This window comes from Brassica rapa, chromosome A02 (assembly GCF_000309985.2).
Source record: "Brassica rapa cultivar Chiifu-401-42 chromosome A02, CAAS_Brap_v3.01, whole genome shotgun sequence".
Taxonomy (NCBI): domain Eukaryota; kingdom Viridiplantae; phylum Streptophyta; class Magnoliopsida; order Brassicales; family Brassicaceae; genus Brassica; species Brassica rapa.
The window spans coordinates 12609380-12625862 of record NC_024796.2 but is presented as its reverse complement, the minus strand read 5'-3'; the positions used below and the strand labels follow the sequence as shown (position 1 = coordinate 12625862).

The window sequence follows — 16483 nt, the reverse complement described above, 5'->3', positions numbered from 1 at the left end:
GGAAGTAACACACTAAAAAACATACATGAGATGAATATATTGAGGACATTTAACATGTAAATAAATAATGCATTTTATTTACTTTTTTTAATGAATTTATTTGAATAAGAGATATAATTTAGTTTTACTTAAAATAATGAGTATTTATATTATCTTTACCTACTAATATTGTAATAAAATATATTATAAATATCAAAAACATATCAGAAAAGTAATAAAAAAATATAAAATAATTAATATATATAACAAATTGAAATATATAATCCGCGCGCGGACCGACCTTTTTTATTTTAAGTGAAATAACACATGTCTACAATTTAACCAATTAAATACTATAATTAGAATTTAATTCATTTTTTTTTCATTCTGCTCTTCACCTTATATATAATTTCCAATAAAAATAATTGGATACTAAAATTTTTAAATTGTGTAAGCAAAAAGCAATGAATGATTTAAAATTATATATTTTATATTTGTCTATAGCTATTTATATTCTTATAATAAATTTTAAAATTTATATATTAAATAAACGTACTAAATATATAATCAAAATTAAAATTAAAACAAAAAACCCGGGCGTAGCCCGGGCCGACCCTAGTATAATATAAAAATGTGTCAAATGAATGCAAAATAGTCAAATATATAATTTTAAAATTTCCAATCATTTTCCCATGACAATGTGATATCATATAGGTGTTATCACTTTTAGAAATGATTAAAATATTTTTATATTTTAAAACAGAAAAATTATATGGTAAGTTATTTAAATGTATATTAATCAAGAAAAAATTATTTAATTCATCTATTAATATTTTTTTGTCAGAATTCATTTACTAATATAAACAGATGAATTAACATTTTTATATGGTAAGTCATTTAAAATTATATTATTTGGTAATTCATTTAATTTATTATATGGTAAGTCATTTAATTATATTAATCAAAGTATTTTTTTCACAAGATTTTTCTAGAGTTAATACTCTATTAATATAATTCATATAGCTTGGATTATAATAAAATAAACATGCTTATTTTTAATAGAAAAAAGCAGACATAAATAAAAGAACAAGACGAAAGAATAATAAAATATGTTTGTTGTGTTATTGGTATTTTTATATGTATTTAATTTTTGTTTGTTTGTCGAGGTACGTGTACTTTTTTGTGTTACTATAAATGTGAACTAATTCTTTTTATGCATTTTAAAATTTTAAGATAAATTTAGTAAGGAAATTCAATAAAACTTTCCATCTCTACACTTGTCAAAGTAAAAGATGGAAATTATAATGTAAATTGAAAGTAAGAAAAAATTATTTAAAAATTAATGTACGATAATAAAAATTTAACAGAATTTATACAAATAAAAACAATTTATTTCATATAATATTGGATCTCACATTAATATTAAGTATATATGTACGCCTAAAATAACGACATTTGGTTATTTAAAAATTGAAATATTATTTTTCTTATTAAATAATCAGATTTAATTTATTATAGGTATGTTTTAATTTAATTTAAAATAAATTAAAACAATAATTTTAAAAGATATGTAAACTATGATTAGTTTTAATTAAAAATATTTGGTTGAATGAGTTAGTGTTTGATAAAATAGTGTGATGATGAGAGATAATTTAAGAAAGAATTTGTTTACTTAACCCATTTGAGTTTTATGTTAAACACTAAATTAAAAAAAATGAGTGAGAAAGTGTAATTTGGAACAAATTATGAGAAAAATTGCTTAAACTACTATTTTCCTAATACATGTTTTTTATAGAAATAAATTTAATGGTTATATATTATTATATAAAATAATTATATTTGTACGTAAGAAATTATTATAACTTTTATGTTTTTAAAGCCCACACAAAACCCTTTACAAAAGATCTTTCATGATAAATGCATCCGATCATTGTATTGGTCATATTGGAGTTACATAAAAAACAAACTCTCTTTTTTTTTTTCTCTTGAGAGCTAGAGTATTTTCGGTTTTTCATGTGTTAAACTAAAATATAAAATAATTCTACAACCAATTATTTGAATTAATTATAATATTCTTTTCTGTAAGAGAAAGATTTTTAATGACTAAGAATTTATGTTTTTGAACTATTTTAAATCTCACATATCTTCTAAAATATGTATTGAAATTTTTTATTATCCAAATATTTGAAATTAAAAATTATAATTTCTAATTATTATTCGAAAATTATAACAGCGTGAAGATAATATATATATTTTATATAATATAACCACCCGCAAAATTGCGGACAACCACCTAGTAATGACGTAATCATGTATACTTTTATAAAAAGAAACTTTTGTCTATAAACATACAAAGAAATTGATGTGTAATTAATATCGCAATCCTCTTTTTAATTAATTATAGCTAGATTACAAGTTGTTTTAGTTAAAAGAAACATATGGAATCAGAAGATCATCAGCATATTCGATCAAACAAATGTAATCCAAAAAACAATTTACCTTTTCATTTTGCAATGCGACTTGGATTTTGATGTTGAAATGGCGTAATCATGTCTACATATATAAAAACTTATTTTATCTATAAATATATACGTTTATGTATGCAATCCTCCTTTTATGGCGAACCCTTAAAAACATTTATGTACGCAATCCTCTTTTTTTAATTATAGCTAGATTACAATTTGTTTTAATTAAATTATTTATTTATTAGAAACCAAAAGAAATATATATAATCAGAAAAGTCTTCGGTTTCATATTTGGTTTTAAAAAGGAGTATAATATAATCTTGAACAAAAAAGAAAATAAAAAAGGAGTATAATATTATTTAATAAATAAAAGGTATCAGAGAGTGAGTGAAACAGAGAGAGAAAGAGAAGAAGCGTTTCGTACTCTTCGTTTCTTCTTCTGCTTCCATTAATCATACTCAGAAAGCTTTTTTATAATAAAGAACTCAGAAAGCGTTTCGTCCTTTTTTTTTAGCTCAGAAAGCTTTATTCATCTTTTTACTTCAGTTTCTCTCGAGACTTGTTTTCACCTAGTTAGAACAAAATTCGAGTTTTCTCATTTTTTGTAGAGCCTCTGATATTGAAAATTTCGATATTTCGATAAACCCATAATCAGTTTCGTTCATTGGTGTTTTTTTTTAAAGAGAAGAATCTTGAAATTGGGATATATTGAAGGTATTAAAAGGAAAGACAGTAATTTTGAGAAATATAAAGCTACCATATTTGTATTAATGAGAGAAGACCAGAACCATAAATATTAAATTTCCGAACTTTTGTGTGGACTGGATTAGGGATGAAGATCTGACATCAGAAATAGATTGAGACAAGAAGAAGAGCGATAATGTGGTGGTGGTGTTCTTCAGGAAAAGGTCGTTCTAATCTGGAGAGGTTTCTCTTAGGATTCACTCCTAAACCTCCTTCTTTCTCTCTTCCTCTGGTAATCTTCTTTCTCGCTTTTTTTTTCTTAGAAAAAATCTCTCTCTCTCTCTCTCTCTCTCTCTCTCTCTCTCTCTCTCTCTCTTAATTCACAATTATATCATTATAATAACCATTTGAACTGGCTTTCTCCTCTTCAAAACTCGTCTATAATCAACAGATTTCGAAAAGGTCTTAATTTTAAACTAATGTTGATGTATCAGACAACAACCTAGATTTGTAATATTTTAATGATTTTGTGTGAATTTTTTCAGTTGGAATTGGCTATAAGGACAATAATTGCATGGTCCATACATAGTCCATCACGGAAAAATAACTATGAAAAAGATGTTCTTTTTAATGGTCGCATCATTCTTGGATTATGTATAACCACGTGGAAACATGAGAAAGAATTTGTTTTACTGAAATAAACATTAATCCAATAGCTAAAGTGCTGAGATTTGGTGTGAATCTTCTTGATGATCCTTTGAATCTGAATCTGTCGTATTCAGTAATCATGGTTTATGTTTGTGATTATGGACTAAGAAGAGCTTTATTGCTCGATACATGTTAATCGTTAATTATATACATTAACTAATGAAATACTAAGACCATGTTGGTGTTAAAAAATTAAAGATCATGTTGCTAGAGAGTTGTTTGAAACGATATGAATAGCTTGATCACATTGCATTATCAGCTAAACGGGCAATTTATGTTCTACTTGCAAAGCTGTGTGAGTGATCTTTACTGTTTTGTGGCAGCAACATGGGAAAGAGGAGACCGAGTATTTCAGGCTTGGTGATCTTTGGGACTGTTATGATGAGCTAAGTGCTTATGGCTTTGGATCACAGGTTGAGTTAAACAATGGTGAAACGGTTATGCAGTATTATGTCCCATATCTATCAGCTATCCAAATCCAAACTACCAAACCAGCTATGATGTCCAGGTTAAGTGATGAGGCTTGATTTCATTAACAATCAGTTGTCTTTGTAGTCTTGACAATGAAAGTGTTTAGGACAGATCTCTAGATGGTTGATGTGTTTTGGTTTCTTGGTTTATGTAATGACTGCATTTATTTGGTGTTGCAGGAACCATAATGAGGTGGTTGAATCTGAGAGTAGTGAGTGTTGGAGCGATAGTGAGAGCGAGAAGTTATTGTCAAGCTCAATGAGCAATGATTCGAGTAGAACATGGGATGATGTCTCCGATGATTCGGTTTATGATCCGGATGGCACACCACTACTGCAAGATAAGCTTGGTTACATTGACTTTAAGTACATTGAAAGAGATTCTCCTTACAAGCGGGTTCCCTTAACCGACAAGGTTCCTTTTTCTCCATTGTTAATTCTCTTGGTAACCACACTCTCCTCTTAAGGAAGTACATTGATTCTTCTTCAGATCAACGAATTGGCTGAGAAGTATCCTGGATTGATGACCTTAAGGAGTGTAGATATGTCTCCTTCAAGTTGGATGGCTGTTGCATGGTAAGCAATCAATCATCAGTTAATACAAACCCTTGAACTATGGGACTGATAAACATGATGGTTTGGTTTATTAGGTATCCGATATATAACATCCCAACCTGCAAGAACGAGAAAGATTTAAAGACAGGCTTCCTAACTTACCATACTTTATCTTCTTCTTTTCAAGGTACGTTTGATCACTTCTTAGTGACGTAAACAACAAGCATCATTTCTGGTTCTTTAACGGTTTCATAAGCTGCAGATAATGTGGTGGTGGGAGATCAAGAAGAGATGGAGTGTTGTGAAGAATCTGTCATGAACAAGAGAATCCCATTGCCTCCATTTGGTTTAGCTACTTACAAAATGCAAGGAGATCTCTGGGGAAAGACAGGGTTTGATCAGGACCGGTTGGTTTATCTTCAAAGTGCTGCTGATTCATGGCTGAAACAGCTGAATGTTGATCACCATGACTTTAACTTCTTCATGAACTCCAGCTTTTAAGAACCTTGAACTGTTCTTTGTTGTTTTAAGCTCCCTCTTTTGTTTTTGTTGTCTGGCTTGTTGTGTTGTTTTAAGTAGCAACCGCCATTCCTGAGTTGTTACTTCTGTTGCAAGCCATGGTAGTTACTAAGAAGAAAACAAATTTTTTTTCCTTTCTTTTTAGGTGTTGAGGCGATAAGAAAACAAAAATAATGATTTCGTACTTGAGTAAGACAATGTAAATGAAGTTCTTTACTCTTCTCTTTCTTTTATTTCTGTTTGTTATTTTTTTTTTCCTTAATTGATCTGTGAATAGAGGACTCTGTTTTGTACTTTCTGTCTAAATGTATAAAACAAATCATTGTCTTTCTTGTATGTCGGTAAGATAGGAAGAAGACAACACACTTTTTGGTAGATTTTATGTGTACTTTTTGTTTGTTCTCTAGATTTTTTATTTATTTAAAGTTGAATGTTGGATGAAGATGTCTTTTCACATTATATGGTTACTTTTGCTTTGTTCTTTCAGTAACTTACGGAAGACTTGACTGAAGAGTCGATATCTTCTGACTCATTCTTTAACGAATGAAGACTTGGGTGCGATAGGAACTTCAAAAGGATTAGGTCAAGTTAAAAGTTGAAACAATCAAAAATTTTGTTCAACGACATTAATAACAGAGAAGCTGCTTGGTTATGCAATAGTGACCATAAATAATCAGTGATGTTTTATTGTTTGAACCGGTGAAAAGTCTTTGTATTCAATATTTCTCTCTTGAAGAAATTTTGTGAAAAAAATTGAAATGAATTTGCATTTTTCTATGTACAACTTTAGATTTGAAGTAAAAGATCTAATCCAATAACTTTGGCATTATATTTGTGAAGTTTTTATATTTAGGGTGTTTGAAATTAATGTATATAGATTTTCATGTACACATACTAACAAAATCTAAACTAAAAACCAATTAAAATATATTAAATTTGATAACCAATCCTAATTTTGTATAAAGGGAACTAAAATTTCAAAACACACAGAAGTCGCAAATGAATTGGATTAGTAAACAAAATTCCTATTTCACAATTATATTTCATTCTTTTTCAAAAAAAAAAGTTCCTATTTCACAACTATATATTTAATTTAATTATGATTTTGTCCAACTAAATTCTTTTTTTTCCCAAAAATTGCATGAGTTTTTGAATAATATCTTGTCATTAAAGATAATTTTTTGATAGCGGTGTTATTATTGAAGCAATAATTCATTTTTTTGCAAAATATTATTTTAAAAATATCCTATTGGTTATTGACCAAAAAAAATAATCTTATTAAAATATCTTATTGGTTATTGACAAAAAAAAAAAATCCAATGGGTTCTTCTCTCTCTTTCTCTCTCTGTTTCCTCTTCATCTCCAAAAGTGACATGAACTACACCGTTACGCGTCTTCTTCTTTTCTTCTTGATTCCTTCGCAAGCAATCTTCTCCGCTTTTCCTCTTCACTAAAGTTGAAATCAATAAACTGGGGATGGTTTCGTTTGCTGGATTCGCCTTCATCACTGGATTTTTGCTGGGGATCCTCACCATCGTAGCGGCGGAAGTTGCTGCCTTTCTGTATCTCCTCAAGCGATTGAATCGGAAGAGAAACCTCCATGAATCGAATAAGACGAGCTCTGATCCTCCCAACTCCATTGATTTCAGTCTCAACAAACAGGTACAACAGCCTCATGAGTTTCCCAAAGTGTTGAGCTTTCTCGTAAAGTTTTGATTTTTATTGTTTAATGTGTGTTTGCTTTGGTGGAGACATTGTGATCAGTTTCTCCATTTCTGAGATGGGGTGCTGTTTGATTTCATTTGTCTCAGGGAGTGATTTGGGTTTTGGAGTCTGATGAGAGTTTAAAGGATTGGATGAAGGAGAAGTTACCAAAAGAGCAGAATAAGAAGAAGAAGAAAGACATCTTGGAGGTGCATCCAGTTAGAAAGTCTGCTCATATAAAAGACCACAAGCTCATCTTCTCAAATGGAGATGGCACTCAGAAGATTGTTTCTTTGAAAGGTTGCTCCGTTGAGGCTGTTTCAGGGTCTGAACTCCCAACAAGGAAATGGTACTCAAATCTCTTAAACATTGCTAATTCATTCAAGTTAATCGCTTAAGCATCTGCCTAATCACCAAAACTGGACCTAAACTAAACAAACGATTTTTCTTGTTTTTTTTAAAAAAGAAATTGATCTAAGAAAATCTTTTTAGTCACCCGCATAATCAATAATCCTATTTAAAGCGTCTATTTACCGCCTAACAATTTTTTGAACATTTGTTTTGGTAGGGCGAAAAGATATCCTATCAAAGTAGAAAGCAAAACTTCAGACTTGAACAAAGGAAGCCGTGTGTTTTACATCTTTCTCGAGACTTCTTGGGAGAAGGAGTCATGGTGTAAAGCTCTCCGTCTTGCTGCTTGCAATGATCAAGAAAGATCTACCTGGCCTACCCAGTTGAAACATGATTTCCAGAACTACATAGCTTCCCTTAATGTTGCATATCCTTCTTTTATGAAGCAACCATCATCTGGATTTGATGTTGAGTCATTGGACAACAAGGGGGTTAAAATAGATGCTCCTTCCTCCAAAGTTCGTTTGTTCTGGAAGAAATTCTCAAGAAAGAAAGTGCCGAACCGTGAAGACAAGAAGACTTCATCAACACGCCATTACCAAGATTCATCCGGTAGCTCTGGAAGAAGCACCCCAGCGAGAAAGGTGCGAGATAACAACATCCCTGAGGAAACTGAAGTGCAAGCTTTCTCACGTTCTTGGAGCCATGTCAGTCATGTCTCTGATGCAGACTCGGAGGACAAGTTTTATACCGATGAAGGAACTTTAGCGTGGAACTTGCTGATCTCTCGGCTGTTTTTTGATGTTAAACTGAACACAGGGATAAAGAATATAGTGCACGAACGTATCCAGGTCTGTTATTAAAATGAAAGATGTTGTTACATCAATTATTGTTTATACAACTCTTTTTTTGGTTTAACAGCGGGTGTTGTCTAACATGAGACTTCCCAGCTACATAGGTGATTTAATCTGCTGTGATGTAAAGATTGGGAATCTCCCGCCTTATATACATGGTGCAAGGGTTCTTCCAGTGGAGATGAATGGTGTGTGGGCGTTTGAACTAGACATTGAATACACTGGTGGTGCGGGTTTAGTAGTTGAGACTCGTGTTGATGCCAGAGCGGAAGATCTGCAGAAGAGGATAGCTGAGGGAAAACTGCAGCCAAGTCCTTCTGGCGATGTTCCCATAGATCTCCTTGAAGGTCTTGAAGAGTTTGAAAAGCAATTAAGTGTTCCTGGAGGAACCGTTAAAGTGAAAACTGGAGGAAGCGAGAAACCTGGTTAGTGTATTCATTTAATCATTTAGCATGATGCGTAGGTGAATTTATACGGAGTTATATATTTGCAGATGAATCTAAGGGTTCAAAAGGAACAAACAATGGATCTAAGTGGAAGTCTATTCTGAAGAACATCGCTGAGCAAGTCTCTCAGGTTATTCTTTGTGTGAGCCTCCCTTTTTCTCAGTTCTTGTAGTATCTTATAGACCGTCTATGTTTGTAAACTGCAGGTTCCTATTAATTTGTCAATAGGAGTCTCCTCCCTTAGAGGGACACTGCGCGTACACATGAAGCCGCCTCCATCAGATCAACTATGGCTTAGCTTCACAACCATGCCTGATATTCATTTCGACCTTGTCTCATCTGTTGGTGACCACAAAATCACAAACAGCCATGTTGCTACGTTCTTGATCAACAAGTTTAAGGTAAAAAAAAAACACTTGCTCCTCCTTTTGTTTCTAAAGGAAAATAAAACAAAACATATAACACAGCATCTCTCATTCTGCAGAACGGGATAAGAGAGGTCATGGTGCTTCCCAACTGCGAAAACGTAACCATTCCATGGATGATGGCTGAGAAGGATGATTGGGTCCAACGGAGTGTTGCGCCATTTATGTGGCTGAATCAAGACTCAGATAGTGATCACGACAGCTTCGAAGCTGCCGACGTAAAACCTAAAGCCGACAAGCCGCCGAGTCCCAAGAAAGTTGCCAACGTTCACCAGAAACCAAGAAATGATGAAGAGCCTGTGGCTTCATCACCATCAGCAGCTAACTCTGCAGCTCCTATAGTAGAAAGTGACAGTTCCTCGGAGGATACAATAGCACGAGGAGGCAATGACGAGGAGACTACTCCGGCTAGTGTCCAGTCATCATCGAGGTCTATCTTTTCAAGTGAAGAGGATGATTTGAAGGGAAAGAAAATTGGAACAAAAGAGAGGATGTCCGGTTTTAGGAAGAAGTTTGGGGAGAAGTTTGAAGAGAAGAAACGTCATGTGGAGGAAAGAAGTAATAGATTGTTGAAAAGATGAGAGGACCTTAACACACAAGGGTTTAGAACAAGAAGATGAAGAAGCCTTTTTATTAGATTAGCGTTATAATACTTGTTACTTGTATCCATATATGTTCGATGAAAATATCAAAAGAACTCAACTGTGAAATCTTTCTTTATTCTTATATATTACAACAAACAAAGAGCAGCATCAAAACAGAGATTCTATGATTTCATACAGACCAAGAGGAAAGTCCCACCTAGTAATCTTCAGGAGCCAAGGGCTGGTGGTGTGTGTGTTGTGTTGGTGGCTCAGTGGGTATGACCATGTACTCATATATAAGAGCAGCTAAAGCACCACCAATGAATGGACCGACCCAATAGATCCAGTGATCATCCCATCTCCATCCAACCAATGCTGGACCAAAGGCTCTAGCTGGATTCATTGACGCACCAGAGAACTGTCCACCAACCAAGATGTTTGCCCCAACTATGAGTCCAATCGCAAGCGGTCCTATAACACCAAGGCTTCCACGTTTTGGATCGATCATAGTCGAGTAAACAACGTAGACAAGTCCAAACGTTAAAATGATCTCTAACACGAGTCCGTTAACTGCACCAACACCTGATGCTAGACGGAAACCAACTGGTCTCTGCATGAACATACAACAAACTCTTTCATAAATGCTTAAATGCACTTCACATGGATTAGTCGTACCATGCCGTTTGTGGCGAGCCTTAATAATAGACAAGCGAGGATGGCTCCAAGAAGCTGAGCTATCCAGTAGTAGATGGCACGGATCGCAGAGAGTCTGCCTCCAATAAGAGCACCAAAAGTGACTGCTGGGTTTGCATGTCCACCGGAGACATTGGCGGCTGCAGAAACAGCAGCGAAGAGTGCAAAAGCATGAGCTAACGCGGCTAATACTAGTCCTCCTGGTGTGTTTGTTCCCGCATGAGCCGCATGGTCCCAATACAACTTGTCTGAGGATAAAACAACACGACTAACAAGTCATATTACATAACCGCATACAGATAGAATCTATCTGAAGGGTTAGTGTACGAACCGAGAGAGAGGATAGAGCCTTCAGCGGCAAAGACGAAGACAAATGTGGAGAGGAACTCAGCTAACGTGGCTCTAATGGAGTCAGGGTGTGTAGCCTCGTCCGCTCTACCGAAACCGTATGCTCTACGAGCTGATGTTGCCATTATAATCACAAACACTCTGAATCAACAAAGATGTGTGATGAACAAAGGTAGAAGTAGAAAGAGAGAGACAGAGACAGAGACAGAGAGAGTTTAAAAGAAGTAAAGGACAGATGTGATACTTGAGTGTCTTGAGATGGACACGTAGCTTTAAACTGCATGCATGTACTTGACCATGTATGTCATTTTCCTCCGCCTCCTTATCTTCTCTTGGTAAGTTTTTTGGACGGATTAAGACAAAGACAAAGACATAACAAACGTTTTTTCAAGAAAAACAGCGGTTTTACATAACGTTTTGTGCAACTTCTATAGAATCTTCATTGGAATCTCAAAACTGTAATCTCCTGTGAACTTGATATCTTGGGTGTGACTTCTTCAATCAGGCATTGTTAGCCCCAGAAGCAGCAGCCTCGGCTGCTTTCTTCTTCTCCCTCGTCTTCTTGTTTTTAAGAGCGTTCTTGCTCATCTCTCTGTAATGAACGAACAACAGAGCATCCATCAATATAAGGAAGACTGTTTCCAAGATTATGTATGTTTTGAAAGATAGAGCACTTACCCTGCTGGGTTTCCTCCAAGCAACTGCAATTTAAATCATCAAACTATCAGAGATATATTGAAAAACGGTAGTAATGAGTATGAACAAGCAAATCACTTTCATGACGGTGTAGTTGATAACTAGTTGTTAGTATCATTGTGATACATAGAAAGGTTCTTTCTCAGTACCTCGGCTTGAATGGCAGCCGCGTGCTTAGCATGTGGAGGTCGATATGCAGCCGGTTTTTGTATATAGTGGAGATGGAAGCAACAGCTTTCTTCTGAGCTGATCCTTGTCCTAAGATAATCGTTTAAGGGTTAAGACCAAGAGACTCGAACCTTGGGATTTGCCCTCTTCGAGTTTCAATGATTCAATTGACTTGACAAGTTCAATGATCTCACTGACCTGTCTGGAGACTCCATCTGATTTCACGGCCATAAACTTGGATCCAACAGAGCTGAACTTGGTGTTGGAGCATGAAACTCGCTCAATCTTGAGAGTGGGTTGACCGTTGGTGAATGGAGGGGCCATTCCACACAGTGAAACCTTCAGCTTCGCTAACTGCATATAAAAAGGGTAGTGACTTTAAAGAAGAGACGTGTAACCCATAACCTTAAAGAAGTGGAGTGTTCAAAGATATGTTACCTAAGATCTCCAATGATGGTGAAGAACTCATTGCTTACTTGAGAGAGAGACCTGATTAATGCATATCAATCAAAGTCAAACAGAAAGCTCTTTAACTTTCTACAAGAAGAAGAAGAAGAAGAAGAAGAAGTAGTGTAATGACATGAGATTGTAATGTCTCACCAAGTCTTTGTAGAAACCTCTGAGTGAGCTAGAAGCGTAGCCTAATTGCTACTGCTGCTTTTCTCGTTCCATTCTCGTATCTATCAGGTGATCTCTTGCAATTTTCTGACCAAACTCAAAGGGTTCTCGTAATAAAAATCGAGTATTTCTTCAAGGGTTAGCTTTGAATTTCGGCTTTGAATCCTATATCCTTCTCTTTACTTGATTGTTCACCACCTGCTCGACGAATTGCCTTGATAGAAGAACACTAAGTTCACTCACAGAATCAACCGGTTACTTTGTACTTGAACGAGTCAATTTTTATGTTTATGTGTTAGTTTTCATCTGAATTTTGAACATTGTCCAGTAGAAATCTTTAGGGGTTTCAATGGCAGAAGTAAGTCTTGGTATGCTTATAGACATTGTGGATGAGGGACACTCTCCCTGATGATGGTAACCTTATTTTGCCCTTTTCACATTACACCTCAATATCATAGAGGATCTACACTGAGAGAAACTTTGAGCTTCAGGACTTTGTCTACCAAGAATATGCTTCCCTTACTCTCTTGCGTTTTAATTGTTTCAGATCAAGAAACTCAGCAGCCAGATGGAGAAGCTTGGCATGATCTTGCACTGGATACACTGTAAAAAGCTACCAAAACTCTCTTGCTTTCTTTTTGTTGAATGTTGACGTGTTTTATTATGATTCGTTAAAATTGTTAACCTTTTGCTGATGTGTCTGCGTATGCTTCGCACACGTGGTTGGTCAACCTTCATATTTAAACGGTCCCTGAAACAAACAAAAAAAACGATATTCAGGGAAAGGAGGAAAGATGCTGAGCTTATCGCTGAGTAATCATGTTCCTCCATTAACGCTCTCGAGCCACCACGAACGAAGAACTCTCAATCTCAAGCTCAGCTGCCGATCTTCCCTACTGTTTCACCAACTCTTCCGCGCTAAGCTCGTTTCCAATTCCTCACCTGGAGTTGTTGCAGTTTCCGCCTCTTCCTCTCCCTTCGCAGTTCCGGAATCAGTAGACGAAGACCACTTCGATGACGAATTACGCCGTCTGCTGGCGCTCGTACCGGAGGAGATACGACGGACGCTGGAGGAGCATCCCGAAATCGGCGAACTCATTGAGGTAGTGCTGGATTTAGGGCGTAAGCCTCTGGCGCGATTCCCTTCCGGCGATTTTATCATCTCCGACGACGCTGTTAGGGTTAAGGATCTGCAATTCGCAGTCTCTCAGGTTGGTGAGTGATTTTTCTGTATGATGCTGAGATTTGAGTTTAAAGTTTCCGAGCTTCTAACTTAAAATCAATTGGCAGTGAATCGGATTGGTTTAAGTTCCTTATATATTAGTGTTGGTTTCTTTAAACCATAATCTCGAACTGATACCATGTTAAGTTTCATTAGGTTCTAACTCAAAACCAATTGGTAACGAGTGGATTGGTTAAAGTTTTTTATATATTAGTGTTAGTGTTGGTTCAATGTGGGATCTAAACACCATGAGTTTTTCTCAGGTTGGTGAGTTTACTAACGATAATCGAGCTGGAATCAGCCGGACACTGCACCGGATTAGTGCCATAAGGAACCGGAAAGGCGAAATCATTGGCTTGACTTGCCGTGTTGGTCGATCTGTTAGAGGAAGCGCCAATTTGCTGCGTGACCTTGTCCAAGATGGGAACTCTTTGTTACTTATTGGTCCACCAGGTGTTGGTAAAACCACAATGATTAGGTTCGTGTGTAGAGTTCAGTACCCTATGAACTCTTCTCATTGCTCCCTTTAGAACCGTTGATTTTGATCTTTGTGCTGTTGTAGGGAGGTAGCAAGAATGCTAGGGAATGACTATGAGAAGAGAGTGATGATTGTTGATACTTCTAATGAGATTGGTGGTGATGGTGATATACCTCATCCTGGGATTGGTAACGCTAGGCGGATGCAAGTTCCTAACTCTGACATACAACACAAGGTTTACTATATAAGCTTTAACTTTGTTCTTTCATAGTAAATAAGAGTGAGTGTCTGTTTTAATTTGATTTACGTTCAGGTACTGATAGAAGCAGTAGAAAACCACATGCCTCAAGTGATTGTGATTGATGAGATTGGGACTAAACTTGAAGCTATAGCTGCAAGTACAATAGCAGAGCGTGGGATACAGTTAGTTGCCACGGCTCATGGAGCCACCATAGAGAATTTGATTAAGAACCCTTCGTTAGACCTCCTCGTTGGAGGTGTGCAGGTTAGACATGATGTGTTTGCTTACCATTCAAACCAATATTGAATTCAAAGATGTAGTTTGGAGATTCTCGTTTCTGTAGTTTAGACAGCATTGTGACTATGTATAATGGATATCTTTGGCAGAGTGTGACTCTTGGAGACGAGGAAGCGACCAGAAGAGGTGGCACGAAGACTGTCCTCGAAAGAAAAGGTCCTCCGACATTTACCTGTGGTGCAGAAATAGTTTCGAAGACTGAAGTTCGTGTTCATCGTAGTCTTGAAGCAACTGTTGATGCTGTCCTCGCAGGTAGACTATTGTCTTCTTGAGTAGGAACTGACTATAGAAGCAAAGAATATATACATAACTACATAAAACTATCTTCTTCGTTTGACTCATCTCCTGGCTAAAAGGTCGCTTACCAAACGTTGAAATCCGCAAAATAAACTCTCATGGAGTGGAAGTGATCATGGAAAAGAAGGAACCTCTCATGGATGTGACGACTTTGGATAAGAAACATGAAGAGGAAACATTGGATGTTTCGAAGCTCATCAAGGAGGAAACTATCTCTGCAGTCCTTCCAACTAAAGAGATTACAGAAGCAGAATCTTCAGAGCACGAGACACCAATGTATCTATATGTTTATGGGGTAAGATTACTTGTTCCTTTTTTATGCGTTACCAATGGTTATATGGTTTCTTGGTTATCATATACGTATACATATACAGATTGCAGAATCAACTGTCCTTCAAGCAATTAAAACACTAGAGATGGAAATTGCAGTAGAGATAACCGACAACATTAGTGAAGCAGAAGCCTTGCTTGCATTACAATCCAAGATCAGGAAGAATCCTCGGATTAAATCATTAGCTACATCTCACGGTATACCTGTTTATGTAACAAAGGTAACAGAAAAAAACAAGACTGTTCTTGAAGTTTTCAAATATTCAGCATCTTTAACCAAAAGAAACTCTCCTTCTTGTAGACGAGTTCAGGTATTCAAGTGGCCAAAGCGATACGGGAGTTACTCACAGACTACGAAGATGGACTAGGAGAGTTTGGTTCAGAAGATCGTCCAAAACTATCTGAAAAAATGGACGCCTTAGAGGTACGTAAAGAGCAAGTCAGAATTATATTCAGAACCGTTCTAGGCACAGCCGAATGAAACATTTGCTTTGGTCTTGAATTTTAGAGAGCTATTATACATAGGTCGCATAATTAACTTCTAAATTGTCAAAAAAAAATTATTAAAATTAACCTATAAATGTTTATGACCATCTAAATCTTAGATTCGGCCCTGATTATATTTCATAGTAACCACAATGCACCATTGTTAGAACTGATTTGTGTATATGCAGGAAGCAAGATTAGCTATAGAGCGGATAGTGATACCAGAAAAGGAACCAGTCGATCTTCTCCCAAGGCCAAGGAAGATCGTGTCATTTCAAGGAAACCTAGTGAGGAAGTATAATTTAAGATCCGAAAGACAATGGAGAGGAGATGAGGTGTATCTACGGATCCTGCCTTATGGTATGGACGAAGACAAAAACAAAGAAGACGAAGATGAAGAGGAAGAGGTGGTCGAAGAAGAGAACGGAGGAGAGCTTGAGGAGTTCGGTTGTGTTACTGAAGAGTCTAATGGTTTACCCTACAGTATCGACAGGTTGCCTCTATTGCCTGACTAGTTTTGATTTTATATGTGCATAATATAGATACGTTTCTGTGAATGCAAATATAATATTTGTAAAAAGAATATGGTAATTGGGTATTATGAAATGATTCTTAGACTAATCTTGAAATACTAATAGATCAGTGTTGATTTTTTTTATGTTACTTAAACATTTACTGGCTATAGATAAACTTGAATATTTGGTTCTGAAGAACATAATTGTTTGTCACTAATTGCTAATTTGCGTCCAACTAATTTTGTTTTTTGTTTTTCTTCTTGAAACTCACTTGATAACACTGTTTTTAACCTGTTTAGCCGGTCATTTTTGTTCTTTGGAGGTTTTTTATGATAAAAATATCACTTTAA

General features: G+C 35.6%; 4 protein-coding genes across 5 annotated transcripts; 3 read left to right on the top strand and 1 right to left on the bottom strand.

The window, feature by feature from the left end:
- Window positions 1–646: 646 nt before the first annotated feature.
- LOC103852833 lies at window positions 647–5601 on the top strand. Its single transcript, XM_009129731.3, has 7 exons — window positions 647–3158; window positions 3275–3420; window positions 4160–4344; window positions 4487–4721; window positions 4797–4882; window positions 4957–5048; window positions 5124–5601. The coding sequence occupies exons 2-7, from the start codon at window positions 3325–3327 to the stop codon at window positions 5360–5362; spliced, it is 933 nt and encodes a 310-aa protein (XP_009127979.1). The 5' UTR covers window positions 647–3158; window positions 3275–3324; the 3' UTR covers window positions 5363–5601.
- A 338-nt stretch (window positions 5602–5939) lies between these two features.
- LOC103852830 lies at window positions 5940–9922 on the top strand. Its single transcript, XM_009129729.3, has 7 exons — window positions 5940–7042; window positions 7192–7433; window positions 7653–8286; window positions 8357–8714; window positions 8783–8865; window positions 8942–9136; window positions 9220–9922. The coding sequence occupies exons 1-7, from the start codon at window positions 6857–6859 to the stop codon at window positions 9739–9741; spliced, it is 2220 nt and encodes a 739-aa protein (XP_009127977.1). The 5' UTR covers window positions 5940–6856; the 3' UTR covers window positions 9742–9922.
- On the bottom strand, window positions 9816–10997 carry LOC103852832 (aquaporin TIP3-1). Its single transcript, XM_033283404.1, has 3 exons — window positions 10769–10997; window positions 10420–10685; window positions 9816–10354 (listed from the first exon to the last, which is right to left on the bottom strand). The coding sequence occupies exons 1-3, from the start codon at window positions 10908–10910 to the stop codon at window positions 9962–9964; spliced, it is 801 nt and encodes a 266-aa protein (XP_033139295.1). The 5' UTR covers window positions 10911–10997; the 3' UTR covers window positions 9816–9961.
- Window positions 10998–12777: 1780 nt separating this feature from the next.
- On the top strand, window positions 12778–16276 carry LOC103852828 (uncharacterized protein ycf45). 2 transcript variants are annotated; one of them, XM_018656816.2, is made up of 9 exons: window positions 12778–13478; window positions 13753–13967; window positions 14052–14202; window positions 14281–14472; window positions 14595–14757; window positions 14862–15097; window positions 15177–15353; window positions 15434–15556; window positions 15807–16276. In XM_018656816.2, exons 1-9 carry the CDS (start codon window positions 13062–13064, stop codon window positions 16131–16133), a joined length of 2001 nt encoding a protein of 666 aa, XP_018512332.1. In that variant the 5' UTR covers window positions 12778–13061; the 3' UTR covers window positions 16134–16276. The 2 variants fall into 2 exon arrangements, with proteins under 2 accessions (XP_018512332.1, XP_033139274.1); XM_033283383.1 differs by having other exon boundaries at window positions 13244–13482.
- The last annotated feature ends 207 nt before the right edge of the window (window positions 16277–16483 follow it).